The sequence below is a fragment of the Myxine glutinosa genome, chromosome 2 (assembly GCF_964187855.1).
Source record: "Myxine glutinosa chromosome 2, kmMyxGlut1.1, whole genome shotgun sequence".
Classification (NCBI taxonomy): Eukaryota; Metazoa; Chordata; class Myxini; order Myxiniformes; family Myxinidae; genus Myxine; species Myxine glutinosa.
In genome coordinates this window covers 58,166,158-58,184,340 of record NC_136262.1, presented here as the reverse complement: position 1 = coordinate 58,184,340, position 18,183 = coordinate 58,166,158, and the positions used below count along the sequence as shown (strand labels likewise).

Below are 18,183 nucleotides of genomic sequence, written 5' to 3'. Positions count from 1 at the left end.
CAAAATGGCCGCCATCCAGTAATTAAAAACACATTTCCCGGGTTATATAAGTCATGGATAGCAAAAATTGGTATCAAAATATAAATTTTTAGGACACTGAATGTGTATTTTGATATTACAATATCACCAGTAAATTTAAAGGGACATTCAGTGATTTCATGTGAAGGGCGCCCTCAATGTTAGGGGGGGGGGAAAGCTTTTGGCTTGAATACATTGCTTATAACTCCAGGTCATCAATTATTGCAAATGATAAGCTGTAAACATTGTACCCTGGAAATACAACATTATCATTAGGAGTGCAAAATATCGAGCCCAAGAATTGGGCGTGTCGCTTATTGGATGTCACGCCCACCATTACAATCAGTATCCACTATAAACCAATGAGAGGTTTAGATTAAGACTTAATCTAAACCTCTCATTGGTTTATAGTGGATACTGATTGTAATGGTAGGCGTGACATCCAATAAGCGACACGCCCAATTCTTGGGCTCGATATTTTGCACTCCTAATGGTTATCCTTTCTGGTCGGATCCAGCTTGGACTAGACTATTAAGTACATATGTACACCTGATATAGGCTGCACATTAATCAAAACAAAACACTGAAACAAAAAAAAGCCGACTTGGAGGTACATGTAAGCAAAGTATGTCATTTGTTTTTGAAAAAATGAGGATGCCCCCAAAAGTCTCTGGTACTGCATATTGATATAGCTTTATATATTACAATACTCCTGGTCTAAAAAAAACCTCCCAGTCCCACTTGGGATGAGGGGAATTTGTAGCCACACAATCATGAAACTTATAACCACTACATGATATAATTGACCTCAGTCATCAACTTTTAAAGAAAATAATTTTAAAAAATTGAGTGTACAAGTACTTTGGTCATTCAGTAGTGAGCATGGGGGATTTCTGTTGAACAAAAGTATATTATAATGTTCAGTATGCAATGTGCAAATCCTTACTTTCTCAGTAATCTAGACATCTGCAATGTTCTTATTTACTTGTCTATTTAATACATGGGCAAACACAACGTTTTGAGCAGACAAGATTGGCATTGCCACATTTGCATGTGGTACAGTCTCCTTTGCAACCACATTTGATTAGTTCTCTGCATGCTCTGGAAACCTCTGGCATTGATATCCAAACTGGTACCCATACATCTGACACCTTGGTCCATGCAAATGTCTGTGGAGAAGGAACCACTTGCTGTGTCTGTGTGCTGGTTGTCCAGATTCCGGCTTGGTACAATGCCCGCCGGGCATGTTGAAGAAGAGCATCCTGTGTGGGTGGTATTCTGTCCATTGATCGATTCTTCTGGCAGAAGAGTTCCTGTCTTGCTTCATTGACGGAGCTCAAGGGACTTGTTCTATCTTACAAGATGATGATTAGTCTCTCGATCTTCTGGAAGTGATCAGCGTCTGTATAAAGAAGTTGGCTCTGTGTTACTCTCAGGTACTTCAATTGCAGCGGTTGTTAAAGCTACAGCAGGGACAAAAGCATAACTGACCGGGAGAGACTGCTGTGTTGCACCAGAAGGGGGTATCATAGTAGGTGGTCTGCTCTCACCAGGATCAGTTTGTGTTGGAAACTGAAAGAGACTAATTCCAGTCCCATGAAAGGAGTCATGTGAAGTGGTTGAGCTAGGGTTATGGTCTAGGTTGTCTAGGGCACCAACAGTAAACAACCCTTTCCGGAGAAAAGCAGGGCATACAACGCCGTCTTCTTCAAATCGCTCACATACAGATGTGGCAATACAGTCCTCAAGGTCCATAACCCTGTCATATGAAATGCTGATACCCATCTGATACAATTGCTGGATGAGTTTCTTGCTTCTTGTCAGTCCATGAATATTGAGACCAATGTAAATGGGGAGAGGTGGCTCACGCTCCAGAGTATGTCTTGTTTCAACAGCTGATTCAGATGGAGTTTTCTTCTTTGTGTTGTAGAGAATGGTCTGTCCTATAGTGAGGCAAGCCTGTGATTCACATCTGTCTTGATCTTTCAAGTTAAGGCCATTAAGTATAAAGGAGACAAGTGATTTGAGGCTTGGGGGCATTGAATTTTCTTGACATTGTGTTGGGAAACAGCCAGTGAATTTGAAGCATTGATGGTTGAAAATGTCTTTGCGGATTATCGTTGCAGCTTTTGCTAGAATCTCAGCGTCTTCTGAGAAATCCCGTTTTTTCAAAGCTTCCTTCAACATATTTCGCATTCCTTCTTTGAAAACAATAACCGTGTTTCTACCATCGTTCTGTTCCTGTGCCTCTGGGAAGTGTTCCAGCAGTTGACGCTTCAGCCTAGTCTTGTTGACTTCTTTGTGGATACCCATGTCCTGAAGACGATTCACATAGAGTGAATGAATCTCTGAAAGCTTAAAGAGGAAAGTCCCAGAGTCTACAGCTATCTCAATGTAGCTTGTCAGCTCTACAAACACTCTAGACTCATTCACTTTTTCATTTACATTTGGTGATTCCCGACTCAACTTTCTGACGAGACTGCGGTAACGATTTCGCAGATGGGTCAGGCATTTTAAATGATACTTTGCTTCCATCGCAATCAAATCTCCTCCAACAATTCGAGCAAGAAGCTGTGTGTCATGTAGCTCTGTGATCATACATCGTATATTGGTATCAGCATCATATGTTAAAACTTGAGAGAGCTCACCGTCCTCATGTCCTTTGTCACAGAAGATGCACTTTGCTGTGTTTATCGTTTGGCGCTTACTTGATCTCCTTTGAGACTCGACAGTGTTGGGGACACCCCTTTTCTTTGCTTGCGTCCTTGTCAACTTGGAATTGTTATCTATCTATAATTCCAGTAATCTCTGTGTGTATGTATGTATGTATGTATGTATGTATGTATGTATGTATGTCTGTGACCGCTGTTTCTCGACAACCACGGGTCCGATATACTTTAAACTTGCCAGGTATATTGCTGGGGACCCGAGGATGTGCCTTTTCAAGGTTTCATATTAATCGGACAAGTAGTTACCGAGCTATGTCCAAAAAACGATTCAACCAATCAGAGAGCAGCGAGCTATCACGTGTGCCGAACGTGGCGAACAGACTCTGCCTCGGACGGCACATTTGAGAGCGTATTCATTTATTTCACGTTGGAAAACTATGTTGCCGTTAAACTATGTTTTAAAACTAATTACGTGCACGCTATGGCGATTTCTTTACCAAACTCCGCAAGCCGTTCGCTTTGGACCAAACCATTTCATGTAAATATAGGGGGGGGATTGTCACCGTACTCTCAAGCCGTTCGCTTTGGACCAAACCATTTCATGTAAATAGAGGGGGGGGATTGTCACCGTACTCGCAAGCCGTTCGCTTTGGACCAAACCATTTCATGTAAATAGAGGGGGGGGGATATAATTTTAGATATATATATAGTACGGGCATGCCCTAGTATTTCAAATGGCAAGATTTATGCCAAGATGCATGGTGGGTTACAAAATCTGCAGCAGTAACATCACTGCCAAAGTAGATGTTAGTTGGAAGTGCATCAATGTCTCTGAACTGTTCTACATTTGTCAAAAATGATGTATAAGCATCTGTCATGTCACGACTTGCTATAGGATTCTGCAAAGGGCATTTCAAAGGTTCAGATGTGTGTTGCTGACAAATGATACAACAATTCCAATCTAGATCCATCTTGTATACGGGCTCGTCTCTCTTGGCACGATGTCTGAATCCAATCCGTACCAGCAGTTTCCTTGGCTTTCAATCGGTGCTCTGAAATTGAGAAAAAAGTATATATTATTCACATTAAAATAATATCAATATAAATAACTTAAGTTGAGTTTGGCAAAAATATAAATTTTACTCACAAGTAATATTAATCCAGCTTTAATTTAGCATTCACAATGGATGTCCTATAATACTTTCCATATGGAAAATTTATTGTGATAACAAAGAGAAAAAAAACACATAATCAATCACATTTATTTTCAAGTCAAGATAGGACATCTGATTTTTTGTTTTCACTAATGATGTCCTATAATGTCTTCCGTAGTTTTAAAAATGGCCTGGGCAACAGCATTGTTTAACAGTTGCTTTTTATTATATTTGATTTATACGTATTAATCATTATCATGGGTAAAGTTAATAAGTGCTATATAACGCAGTATAAAAATATCTAATTAGCCAGAATTTTCTAAATTCCTGATATAGTGCACATTGTGTTGATTATTTTGCATAGGCCATTATTTATAGGAGTGTTTAAGCTTGTCTAATTATGCTGATTGTTACCAAATGTACATAAACACATACTTCTGTTTAGCTAAAAAAAACCTGACTTGATCACTGAAGTTCTGTAATTAAAGATAATAACTTGAAAAGTTGCTTACTTACCATAAAATATGTAGATTGTTAACAAAGGAGGCCAGAAAACTTTCCACCAATACATGTGCTTAGCAGTATAGTAAAGACAGCCTGTAGTCACAATGTCGCCCTCTAAATTAGGTATATAACTACGGATACCCACAAGGGTCACATTAAGGTTAGGATAAAAGCATAATTAAAACATTCACATTATTTCCATGTTCAAACCCTTGTCTCAAGAACGCACTATCTTGAGAAAAAATAGTTTAGATCACTTTTAAATTCAATTAGTTTGGATGTTGCAGTCAATATTATGTAGTTTGATTTCTTTGATCTTTAGACCTACGGGAAATAAACAACCATGTTGTCCATATGTGGTAGGTTATTTGTGTATCTTTTTTAAAAATAGGGCTTCAATAAAAATATTCTGGTATAATATAATCATACTTTGGTACAATTTAGCCATCGTATGACCGCTAAAAACCAAGGAAATTGCTATTTCAGCATAAATGGCGGCCATTTTGGATTTTTATGTTTTACTTTAATATTTCAGGAGGGTGACCGAACATGTTGAGGACATGGTTCTGATATTTAAGTAATATTTTGATACAATTTGGCTTTCCTCTAACAACTACAACCCAAGAAAATTGGTATTTTATCATGAACGGCAGCCATCTTGGATTTGTTTGTGTTACCATGGTTACGTACATATTTCGAGAGGGATCCTCGGCTAAAATCAACTGATATACCCTAAGGAAGCCTCACACCAAAAATGGCGCTTTTGTCCGCCCGGTAACGGTAATCTTGAAAATTGACCCCAAGCCACCCCGCTAGATGAAGAACTTACCTGGACGGCTTCCACCCGACTTCTTCGCACCTGGATAAATTGATCAACTCAAACGACACAGGGTTAAAATGTACAAAAATACCGGCTTTATTAAATAAAATGCCGGTAACAAGTAAAGCACGATAAAAATAAATTCCTAATTGGAGCGCCCCCATACATACTCAAATACAAACAATGGGAAAAATAACTGTAAAAATAAAGATGTGGTTTTTTGTGGCACTTAGCTCTAATCGGTTCTTGAACCTCGTCAGGAATCGTCAAAACCCCCTCGCGTCCTTTGTGACAAAACCGCAGGCTGCACTGCCGTGGGCGCAAAATAGGCCTCACGCACCCTCGTTTGCCCAGCTGCACTCGTCTTCATCGTCTGTGGGTGGGAAACCGCAGTTCTCGGTCCACAGTTCTTCCTCCTCACGATCACGATGAAGATGTCGGAACATGACCATTCACCACCAGATCCAGCAACCGAGGGATACAAAATCATGGCTGCTCCCAATGAACGTGCCTCGCTCAAGAGTGCACCATATAGTGTATGTCCCCGTTTTTTAATAATGTCTCTCGCTCCGGAGCACCCCCAACACAAGAGAGAAAGCCACGAGGAAAGCGAGAGAAGAAGAAAGAGACAAAATGTCGGGACACGACTGTTCGTGATGAATCTCCCTTGTGCAAGAGGAGAAAATGTCGGCCGAGCATTCCTTACAAGTCAAGGCTCTGACTTCATCTCACGACGTCACCGTGTCCGCTCCTATCAGCAAGTCCCATCTTAGCAGTCTTTTGCCAATCAAATCGCGGACCAATCACTTCGGGGTGTGGCTTTACGGACCTTTTGTGCCTCTGTGCTCACCAGATCGATGTTACCCATGGAAGTGCTCAATGTCCTGTTTCCGGTCGGTTTTTATTTAGTGTGGTTAATGGGCGATTTCTTACTATTTGTGTGAGCTGCGTGTCATAAGGAACAGAGGAAAAAAGAACAGAGGCCATCACATACAGAGGATTAATTACCCATAATCCCTAGCTAATTAACAAACCCCAGCCCTGTCATGGGGAGGAAGATACACTTATACGACATCCGGTCTAAACAAATTTCCTACTTATGATACATGGGGTTTCTTCTTCTTCATCACGACATACGGAGCATGGTAATCTATACACTTTACCTGGCTGTAAGGTAATCATTGTCTACCCCCTACAAACGTAATAGTATGAACTCCGTATGATTATGATAATGTCATATGTAGACCTCTAGGGTCTGTTGAGAAATTTGAGCATAAAGGTAGGATGCTGCCTCAACCAAAATAGGAAGGAAGAGGAATGAGGGATGGAGCAGTATAAGGAATGGGAGTAGAAGAAGTGAAGTTGGCAGGGAGGAGGAAGAGAAGGATGGGGGCAAGCATTGTCAGAAAGGGGTTGAGGAAGTCAGGAAACATAACTGGGAAGGTGGAGGGAGGGAGCGAGAATGTGTTTTGCTGAAAAGCTTATTGGACCTCGCTCTACTCGAGGTGATGGAGGTGTAAAGATCTTTCTCCTACCATCCTTCCATTCCCTCTCCCCACGCCTTCCCCACCAAGAAACAAATTAAGTTTGTTTAATCAACCATTTGATTTTCAAACCTCAGTTTTTCAACTTGTACCAATTAATATCAATGCTGTTGCATAATCTTCTCTTCCTCTTTCTCTTCTTAACGTTGCGCCTTAATCCCACCAGTAAGTGTGTCGGACACTAGGATTCGCCTTCTCCTCCGTATCTTCCTCTCTCAATCTCAAGCTCTTTCCATACACTACGTCCCTCCACATTAATCAATGTCATCTTCTTGATCCTTTCCGTTTAATTGACCTCTGGTTGTACAAAATAATATCCTCTGGTTGTACAGGGTGTTCCAGATGTCTTGCGACTTTTGGGATTTAATTTTCCAAAACTTAATATTTTTGTATACTAATGAGTGTGTAATGTAATGTAAACAATATAAAAATGGCTTATATAAACTTTATTAACTCGAACGGTATTGGCAGAGCGCATACCTCTGTCAGGCTGAACAGTTTGTTTTGTATCCCACTGATAGGCCGGATCTGGATTCGGACCTGAACCAAAGTCTAATCGGCTTGTTATTGTCACCTAACCAACTCATCCACCAAGTTTAGTCATAACTCGTCCACAACCTTTATAAATACTATGTCAAATATCGTTTTTCGCCCGATCTCTCAACGGTGAAGAATCACTTCAAAAATTAAATAATTCTCACATCCGAATCCATATTCAGATCTTCACCAAAATCGAATCGATTCGTTCTTGTCACACACCCAACCGGTCCACCAAGTTTTGTCCAAATCCGTCCATAACTTTTTGAGATATCGTGCTACGCATCGGTTTTAGACCTATCACTCAATGGTGAAGAATCACTTCTTAAATTAAATAACTCTCGTGTCCGAATCCATATTCAGATATTCACCAAAATCGAATCGTCCTTGTCACACACATAACCTGTCCATCAAGTTTCATCCAAATCCATCCATAACTTTTCGAGATATCCTGCTATGTATCATTTTTGGCCCTATCTCCCAATGGTGAAGAATCACTTAATAAATTGTACTCGACGGATCCGAAGTCTAATAATTTTGTCCTTGTGACATGCGCTACATCTCTGCCAAATTTCGTCCGAATCCGTCCACAACCTTTTTGAGATATTTTGTTCACAGACAAACAAACAAACAGACAGACAGGAGTGAAAACATAACCTCCATCCACCTTAGATGGTGGAGGTAAATATAATTATTGTAAATATTTACAATGTCGTTATTAAGGGTCTAGGAAGTTTGTATGAGAACCAGCATTTTCTTTGCACAGAAGGATTCGAGAAAATGTCCGCAACACTGCCAGGTCCACTTGTGCAAAATGAATGAAAAAAATGGGGAAAAAATGTTAGGGGCACAATACATCTGGAACACCTTGTACAAAATTTGTTACTTATTTTCTGATGTCTTTTGTGTGAATCTGACATTTGAAAGACATTTGGCCATTCATGATAACGCTTTTTTGCATGTCAGTATAGTTCACCCGGAGGAGTTGTTCAGTCTTCTCTAACAATGAACGCTCTGTTACGAGTGAACAGGCAGGCTAATAAGAAGTGAAACCACGAGTTGGTGGTGCTGTTTGGTGTTCACGGTTTTTGGCGTCGTGTTCATGGATTTCTGTGCCGATAGCACCGAAAGCCCGATCCGGGCTTACCTACTCGACGTGGCGCAGGGTGAAGACCAGGAAATGGCACTGAACATCCATGCTGCAGCAACAGGTCAGAGTTGTACCTGGTTGAGTGAAGTATCATCAGGCTGTTAGAAATTCTAATTTTCCCACATACAGTCACGTGAAAAAGTAAGTACACCCCATGTAAAGTTTTGACTTTTTCAACATATTTTAACATACGAATGCGAAATTTGCATTTATGTTTATTTAAATTATACAATGGACTACAAAATGTAAATGTTTCATGATATTTGTTATATTATATCACCTCTATCTATCAATATTGTTGAAATGAAGATCAAATAGCTGTATGTTGAAATATGTTGAAAAAGTCAAAACTTTTCATGGGGTGTACTTACTTTTTCCACATGCGAAATTTGCATTTATGTTTATTTAAATTATACAATGGACTACAAAATGTAAATGTTTCATGATATTTGTTATATTATATCACCTTTATCTATCAATATTGTTGAAATGAAGATCAAATAGCTGTATGTTGAAATATGTTGAAAAAGTCAAAACTTTTCATGGGGTGTACTTACTTTTTCCACATGCGAAATTTGCATTTATGTTTATTTAAATTATACAATGGACTACAAAATGTAAATGTTTCATGATATTTGTTATATTATATCACCTTTATCTATCAATATTGTTGAAATGAAGATCAAATAGCTGTATGTTGAAATTTGTTGAAAAAGTCAAAACTTTACATGGGGTGTACTTACTTTTTCACGTGACTGTATGACTATTGATATATGCAACAATCTTTTGCTGAATATGTATGCAGTATACCTGCAGACTGGACGGTTCTGGTTGTGCCCTTTGGAGAGGCCTGCATCTCGTGTAATATCGTGTATGGTCTAAAAATGGCTCCAAAGCCATTAGGGTTATTTTTATCTTGTACTCCACTCACTTTTGTGGATAATGTTACCGAAAAGCTTGAGAGCAGAGCAGCTTTTGCTCATTAATTTTGCACAAAATGAGCCTTGTACAAAAATGTTATCTCCTGTTTCAATCAATAGTTTTTTTTCTATTGCTTACGCACATTTTATGACACATTTAGCATGGTTTTCAAAACACTTGACACACCATATAATACTATGACTAAAACATCCCAATTTTGCAAAACCCTAAATCCAGTTTCATTAGTTTACACAAAAAATGAAATGTTAAGTCTCCTTTTCAATTTATAAAATTACGATCCTCAAGTTAAAAGCACATTTCACATCTTATTGTCCTTTCAGCAAAACTCGTCATTGTTATTTCTTTTAGAAACGCACTGCTTATTATTGATAATTGCTTTACCGATGTGTAAACCAGGTGATATTACATTGATAATCATCTCAGCACTGTGTTGATGGCTGATGGTGCAAAACAACAGCAGTGTGTGAAAACACGGGGCAGGGAGTTCAACAAAGAGGTTGTTATGGTCGTGGTCGGGGTCAGGACGGTGCTCGCCGTGGTGGGCATGGTCAGGGTCGAGGCGGAGACAGGGGTCAAAAACATGCAGTTAGACCCAGACTGTTTGCTGTTTCCAATGAAATAAGGGTAACAATAGTTGACCACGTCATGAACAGACATTTGACCATGAGATAAGCGGGGATGATGGTTCAACCAAATCTACAAAGGTCCATGTGGTAAACATCATCCGAGTATTCCGTACAGATAATCTTATTACCTCCGCCACCAAAGGTGGATGGAGGTTAAGTTTTCACCCGTCTGTCTGTCCGTTTGTTACTTGGCAAAAAAAGTATCTTGATCACTCCGGTTTGTGTGTGTGTTTGTTTGTGTGTGTGTTTGTGTGTGTGTTTGTGTGTTTGTGTGTGTGTTTGCTTGTGTGTTTCTTTGTTTGTGTGTGTGTTTGCTTGTGTGTGTGTTTGTGTGTGTGTTTGCTTGTGTGTGTGTGTTTGTTTGTGTGTGTGTTTGTGTGTGTGTTTGCTTGTGTGTGTGTTTGTTTGTTTGTGTGTTTGTGTGTGTGTTTGCTTGTGTGTTTGTTTGTTTGTTTGTGTGTTTGTGTGTGTGTTTGCTTGTGTGTGTGTTTGTTTGTTTGTTTGTGTGTGTTTGCTTGTGTGTGTGTGTTTGTTTGTGTGTGTGTTTGCTTGTGTGTGTGTGTGTTTGTGTGTGTGTTTGCTTGTGTGTGTGTTTGTGTGTTTGTGTGTGTGTTTGCTTGTGTGTTTGTTTGTTTGTGTGTGTGTTTGCTTGTGTGTGTGTTTGTTTGTCTGTCCGCTCACTTATACTTGCCTACAGGTCACAATTTTAAACCGATCTTGACGAAACTTCACCAAATGGTAGAGCTCATGGTCCGACAAAATCCTATATATTTTTGAGGTCAAAAGGTCAACATAGGACAAAGGTCAAACAATTTTTTTTCAAAGTTCTAAAATCCTCAATTTTCATCCGATTGACTTGAAATTTGAATAGGATTTTCACATCAGCTTACTGAATTCAACCACCAACTATTTTGCAGATCAACATCGGCCAATTTTGAGTTTCACATGTCTAACAAGCTTTTGTAAATAGAGTTATTGGTTTTGAGTTTTGTGCTAACAGTTTTGAAAAGTGTGCCAATAGTTTTTTTTAAATGTGTGTAAGCAATATAAAAAGAACTGTAAATCGTACCTTGATCAGTGGTCACTAAAATACAGGTATTTATGTTAAGATTAATATCACTTGTTCTTTCACATATCGCTTGATGTTTGTTTAACTGGGAGTGGAAAAACATGATCGTTAAGTTAGCTCCTGGCCCTCTGAGTTTTACTGATAACTGATTCACAGGCTCATAAAACTAGAGAACAATACCACGGACATTATTGTGAACAGCTCCCATAGGATTGTGGGTAATGTGTGCACCAGGTCTGGGCGGAGCCATGGGATACGCGGTTGGTGGAATCAAATGGACACACACTTTCCTTGGTGAAATGTTTTCATCACAGCAGCAGATCATTTTCTTATTTACGACGATCATCTTTACCACTTCAGTCGCCCTACATTTGTTCAGCATTCCTGAGAAACCGCTTGTCACGACACGTAATGTAAAATCTCACAAGCAGCCCCATTGCCAAGGGGTTGTGGCCATGGCCCAGACAAAAGAAACCACAAGGGATGTCGTTGATACGGCCGCTGGAGAGCCTTTAGGCAAACGGAGGGAGCAGAAAGCGTCTTGTTTTGATGCCACTGTGACTCGTTGCAGGAGCGAACCTGTCCTGAACTCTTGGCCACAACCTGTGACTCGGCCTCGGTGCTTCGATTGCTCCGACGCTGGGGACAGAAAAACCATCGCTCGAATCGGGAAACCGTTCTCTCACTGCAACAACGATGGGACTTTGTGCACAACCTTACCATTCCCTGTACCTCAAGAAGGTGCCAGAAACAGCTGCATTCGAGAAAAGAACACTGCATCCAATGTTGTATTCGGAGAGTCACTGATTGTACGTAAATGCAATTTGCTTTTTTCTTTGTTTGATTCGAGCTTTCTCCACGTTGCTCCAAGTTATTTTAATCAAAACTGTTTTTTTTTTTTTCATTTAAATATCATTACCATCGCCATCGATGGTGGATGGAGGATATGTTTTCTCTCCTGTCGTCTGCCTGTGTGTTTGTTCGTCTGTCTGTCTCTCTGTGAGCATGATATCTCAAAAAGCTGTGAATGGATTCGGACGAACTTTGGTGGACAGGTTGGGTGTGTGACAACGACGAAAGGATCCAGATCTGGATATGGGAATTGTAAAGTGATTCTTCACCATTGAAATGAGGCCAAAATCGATATATAGCACGATATCTCAAAAAGTTGTGTACGAGTTATGACCAAACTAGGTGGATGGGTCACAAGAACAAGCGATTCGATTTTGGTGTAGGCTCGGATCCACATCCAGCCTGTCAATGGGAATGACATGTCAATGTTTAGTCATGTCATGTCAATGTCATGTCAACAAATGTCAATGACAACACAATGACATGACATGTCAAATGTCAATGTTTAGCCTGGCGGAGGTATGCGAATCGTTCTTGTTCTTTTTGTTTTTAGTTTTGAAAAAATAATATTTTTCACCAATATTTGCGTTTCAATTTTTAACAAATGGGCAACGCATGTTTTATGCTTCAACACATGCTTCTGTGTGGTGCTGTTGAACTAGAATTTTATCTTTTTCTCAAAGACTTTCAGATAGATATTGGTTAAACGTCAAATTTTATCTTCATAAACCTTTTTTTACTGTCATTGTAATCCTGCTCTTGGCTTAACGGTTAAGGTTGCAACCTGCATCCATGGATTGCATTTGAAATAATAATACTGTTCTGTCAATGTGTGTGGTTTTGTTCTTTTCATATTCTTTTTTTTTTAACCCCTTTTTATTTTCACGTCTTGTTTTTGCCTGTTGTGTGTAGCAATGCTGGAAATGATTTGTGTCATAGGAATGTTGGCTGGAATGGCACAGCGTATGAATGTTGGAGCGATTACATAATAGGTAAGGAGTAAAGGAGAATGGGGTTTTGAAGCAACAGGGATAAAGATAATTAATGGAGCATATGGAAGGACTTTGGTGGATAAGAGTGGATGGGATTGGGAGAGGGAGGATAAAAAAACCCATCATTTTGCACAAATAATGCGTTTCTGTATATGGCTTTCTTTTATTTATTTTTATTTTTTTAATGGCGACATTCTTCATTTAATTAAGTTAAACTACATGTGCGTGCCAACCCGACACTTCGCTGATAGGTTTAATCGAAAGACAGCATGTTGTACTTCACAAACATATTGTATGTCTATTTTTGAGTGTCATTGAGGATGTAAATGAAGTGAAACACACAAACAAATGATCTTTTATAAAACATAATTGTTGTTGCTGCTGTCGTGATGGCTGTTGTTGTTATTTGTGTGCTCCTTCCATGTACTTTGATATATTTTTCTATTGCTTCAAGAAATATTACCATGTATAATTTTGTATGCTCCTTATCAGTCCTTCTAAAATCGAAAGGTTGCTCATGTCGTAAAATAATAAAAGTTGCCGTTGGAAGCGTTGCATTACACTCCCGTTCCCATTTCATCATCTTCAAACCCTGAAAGAGCACTTTTAAAATAGTCACCCTTGTGATTAATAATATGGATACAAATTTTTGGTCCGAGAAAATCGATTATTAGCTTTCCAATTTAGCTTTCCAACCAAGTACATCGCTTATTAGCTTTCCAACCAAGTACATCGATTATTAACTTTCCAACCAAGTAAATCGATTATTAGCTTTCCAACCAAGTAAATCGATTATTAGCTTTCCAACCAAGTAAATCGATTATTAGCTTTCCAACCAAGTAAATCGATTATTAGCTTTCCAATTTAGCTTTCCAACCAAGTACATCGATTATTAGCTTTCCAACCAAGTACATCGCTTATTAGCTTTCCAACCAAGTAAATCGATTATTAGCTTTCCAACCAAGTACATCGATTATTAGCTTTCCAACCAAGTACATCGCTTATTAGCTTTCCAACCAAGTAAATCAATTATTAGCTTTCCAACCAAGTAAATCGATTATTAGCTTTCCAACCAAGTAAATCGTTTATTAGCTTTCCAACCAAGTAAATCGTTTATTAGCTTTCCAACCAAGTAAATCGTTTATTAGCTTTCCAACCAAGTACATCGATTATTAACTTTCCAACCAAGTAAATCGATTATCAGCTTTCCAACCAAGTACATCGATTATTAACTTTCCAACCAAGTAAATCGTTTATTAGCTTTCCAACCAAGTACATCGATTATTAACTTTCCAACCAAGTACATCGATTATTAACTTTCCAACCAAGTAAATCGATTATTAGCTTTCCAACCAAGTAAATCGTTTATTAGCTTTCCAACCAAGTACATCGATTATTAACTTTCCAACCAAGTACATCGATTATTAGCTTTCCAACCAAGTAAATCGATTATCAGCTTTCCAACCAAGTAAATCGTTTATTAGCTTTCCAACCAAGTACATCGATTATTAACTTTCCAACCAAGTACATCGATTATTAACTTTCCAACCAAGTAAATCGATTATTAGCTTTCCAACCAAGTAAATCGATTATCAGCTTTCCAACCAAGTAAATCGTTTATTAGCTTTCCAACCAAGTACATCGATTATTAGCTTTCCAACCAAGTAAATCGTTTATTAGCTTTCCAACCAAGTAAATCGATTATCAGCTTTCCAACCAAGTAAATCGTTTAGTAGCTTTCCAACCAAGTACATCGATTATCAGCTTTCCAACCAAGTAAATCGTTTATTAGCTTTCCAACCAAGTAAATCGATTATCAGCTTTCCAACCAAGTAAATCTTTTATTAGCTTTCCAACCAAGTACATCGATTATTAACTTTCCAACCAAGTAAATCGTTTATTAGCTTTCCAACCAAGTAAATCGTTTATTAACTTTCCAACCAAGTAAATCGTTTATTAGCTTTCCAACCAAGTACATCGATTATTAGCTTTCCAACCAAGTAAATCGTTTATTAGCTTTCCAACCAAGTAAATCGATTATCAGCTTTCCAACCAAGTAAATCGATTATCAGCTTTCCAACCAAGTAAATCTATTATTAGCTTTCCAACCAAGTAAATCGTTTATTAGCTTTCCAACCAAGTAAATCGTTTATTAGCTTTCCAACCAAGTAAATCGATTATCAGCTTTCCAACCAAGTAAATCGATTATTAGCTTTCCAACCAAGTAAATCGATTATCAGCTTTCCAACGAAGTAAATCGTTTATTAGCTTTCCAACCAAGTAAATCGATTATCAGCTTTCCAACCAAGTAAATCGATTATTAGCTTTCCAACCAAGTACATCGATTATTAGCTTTCCAACCAAGTAAATCGTTTATTAGCTTTCCAACCAAGTAAATCGATTATCAGCTTTCCAACCAAGTAAATCGATTATTAGCTTTCCAACCAAGTAAATCGATTATTAGCTTTCCAACCAAGTAAATCGTTTATTAGCTTTCCAACCAAGTAAATCGATTATCAGCTTTCCAACCAAGTAAATCGATTATTAGCTTTCCAACCAAGTACATCGATTATTAGCTTTCCAACCAAGTAAATCGTTTATTAGCTTTCCAACCAAGTAAATCGATTATTAACTTTCCAACCAAGTAAATCGATTATCAGCTTTCCAACCAAGTAAATCGATTATTAGCTTTCCAACCAAGTACATCGATTATTAGCTTTCCAACCAAGTAAATCGTTTATTAGCTTTCCAACCAAGTAAATCGATTATCAGCTTTCCAACCAAGTAAATCGATTATTAGCTTTCCAACCAAGTACATCGATTATTAGCTTTCCAACCAAGTAAATCGATTATTAGCTTTCCAACCAAGTAAATTGATTATTAACTTTCCAACCAAGTAAATCGATTATTAGCTTTCCAACCAAGTAAATCGATTATTAGCTTTCCAACCAAGTAAATCGATTATTAGCTGTCCAACCAAGTAAATTGATTATCAGCTTTCCAACCAAGTAAATCGATTATCAGCTTTCCAACCAAGTAAATCGATTATTAGCTTTCCAACCAAGTAAATCGTTTATTAGCTTTCCAACCAACTAAATCGATTATTAGCTTTCCAACCAAGTAAATCGATTATTAGCTTTCCAACCAAGTACATAGATTATTAGCTTTCCAACCAAGTCAATCGTTTATTAGCTTTCCAACCAAGTAAATCGATTATCAGCTTTCCAACCAAGTAAATCGATTATTAGCTTTCCAACCAAGTAAATCGATTATCAGCTTTCCAACCAAGTAAATCGTTTATTAGCTTTCCAACCAAGTAAATCGATTATCAGCTTTCCAACCAAGTAAATCGATTATTAGCTTTCCAACCAAGTACATCGATTATTAGCTTTCCAACCAAGTAAATCGTTTATTAGCTTTCCAACCAAGTAAATCGATTATCAGCTTTCCAACCAAGTAAATCGATTATTAGCTTTCCAACCAAGTAAATCGTTTATTAGCTTTCCAACCAAGTAAATCGATTATCAGCTTTCCAACCAAGTAAATCGATTATCAGCTTTCCAACCAAGTAAATCGATTATTAGCTTTCCAAACAAGTACATAGATTATTAGCTTTCCAACCACATAAAATCGATTATTAGCTTTCAAACCAATGAATCGATTATTAGCCTTCCAACCACATAAAATCGATTATTAGCTTTCAAACCAATGAATCGATTATTAGCTTTCCAACCACATAAAATCGATTATTAGCTTTCAAACCAATGAATCGATTATTAGCTTTCCAACCACATAAAATCGATTATTAGCTTTCAAACCAATGAATCGATTATTAGCCTTCCAACCAAGTAAATCGATTATCAGCTTTCCAACCAAGTAAATCGATTATTAGCTTTCCAACCAAGTACATCGATTATTAGCTTTCCAACCACATAAAATCGATTATTAGCTTTCAAACCAATGAATCGATTATTAGCCTTCCAACCAAGTAAATCGGTTATTAGTTTTCCAACGAAGCGCATTGATTTTTTGCTTTCCAACCACGTAAAATCGATTTATTAGCTTTCAAACCAATAAATCGATTATTAGCTTTCCAACCAAGTAAATCGATTATTAGCTTTCCAACCAAGTAAATCGATTATTAGCTGTCCAACCAAGTAAATCGATTATCAGCTTTCCAACCAAGTAAATCGATTATTAGCTTTCCAACCAAGTAAATCGATTATTAGCTTTCCAATTTAGCTTTCCAACCAAGTACATCGATTATTAGCTTTCCAACCAAGTACATCGCTTATTAGCTTTCCAACCAAGTAAATCGATTATTAGCTTTCCAACCAAGTACATCGATTATATTAGCTTTCCAACCAAGTACATCGCTTATTAGCTTTCCAACCAAGTAAATCAATTATTAGCTTTCCAACCAAGTAAATCGATTATTAGCTTTCCAACCAAGTAAATCGTTTATTAGCTTTCCAACCAAGTAAATCGTTTATTAGCTTTCCAACCAAGTAAATCGTTTATTAGCTTTCCAACCAAGTACATCGATTATTAACTTTCCAACCAAGTAAATCGATTATCAGCTTTCCAACCAAGTACATCGATTATTAACTTTCCAACCAAGTAAATCGTTTATTAGCTTTCCAACCAAGTACATCGATTATTAACTTTCCAACCAAGTACATCGATTATTAACTTTCCAACCAAGTAAATCGATTATTAGCTTTCCAACCAAGTAAATCGTTTATTAGCTTTCCAACCAAGTACATCGATTATTAACTTTCCAACCAAGTACATCGATTATTAGCTTTCCAACCAAGTAAATCGATTATCAGCTTTCCAACCAAGTAAATCGTTTATTAGCTTTCCAACCAAGTACATCGATTATTAACTTTCCAACCAAGTACATCGATTATTAACTTTCCAACCAAGTAAATCGATTATTAGCTTTCCAACCAAGTAAATCGATTATCAGCTTTCCAACCAAGTAAATCGTTTATTAGCTTTCCAACCAAGTACATCGATTATTAGCTTTCCAACCAAGTAAATCGTTTATTAGCTTTCCAACCAAGTAAATCGATTATCAGCTTTCCAACCAAGTAAATCGTTTAGTAGCTTTCCAACCAAGTACATCGATTATCAGCTTTCCAACCAAGTAAATCGTTTATTAGCTTTCCAACCAAGTAAATCGATTATCAGCTTTCCAACCAAGTAAATCTTTTATTAGCTTTCCAACCAAGTACATCGATTATTAACTTTCCAACCAAGTAAATCGTTTATTAGCTTTCCAACCAAGTAAATCGTTTATT

The 18,183-nt window shown here is 37.8% G+C and overlaps 1 protein-coding gene across 3 annotated transcripts in view; it reads left to right on the top strand.

The window, feature by feature from the left end:
• The window catches only part of LOC137421769 (solute carrier family 45 member 4), a 52,930-nt gene that overhangs the window by 16,791 nt on the left and 17,956 nt on the right, over nucleotides 1-18,183 (top strand). For all 3 annotated transcript variants that reach the window (XM_068108151.2, XM_068108150.2, XM_078773322.1), the window contains exons 4-5: nucleotides 8,278-8,457; nucleotides 11,268-11,842. In XM_068108151.2, the coding sequence (XP_067964252.2) occupies nucleotides 8,278-8,457; nucleotides 11,268-11,842 (755 nt within the window). The remainder of the gene's footprint in view (nucleotides 1-8,277; nucleotides 8,458-11,267; nucleotides 11,843-18,183) is intronic.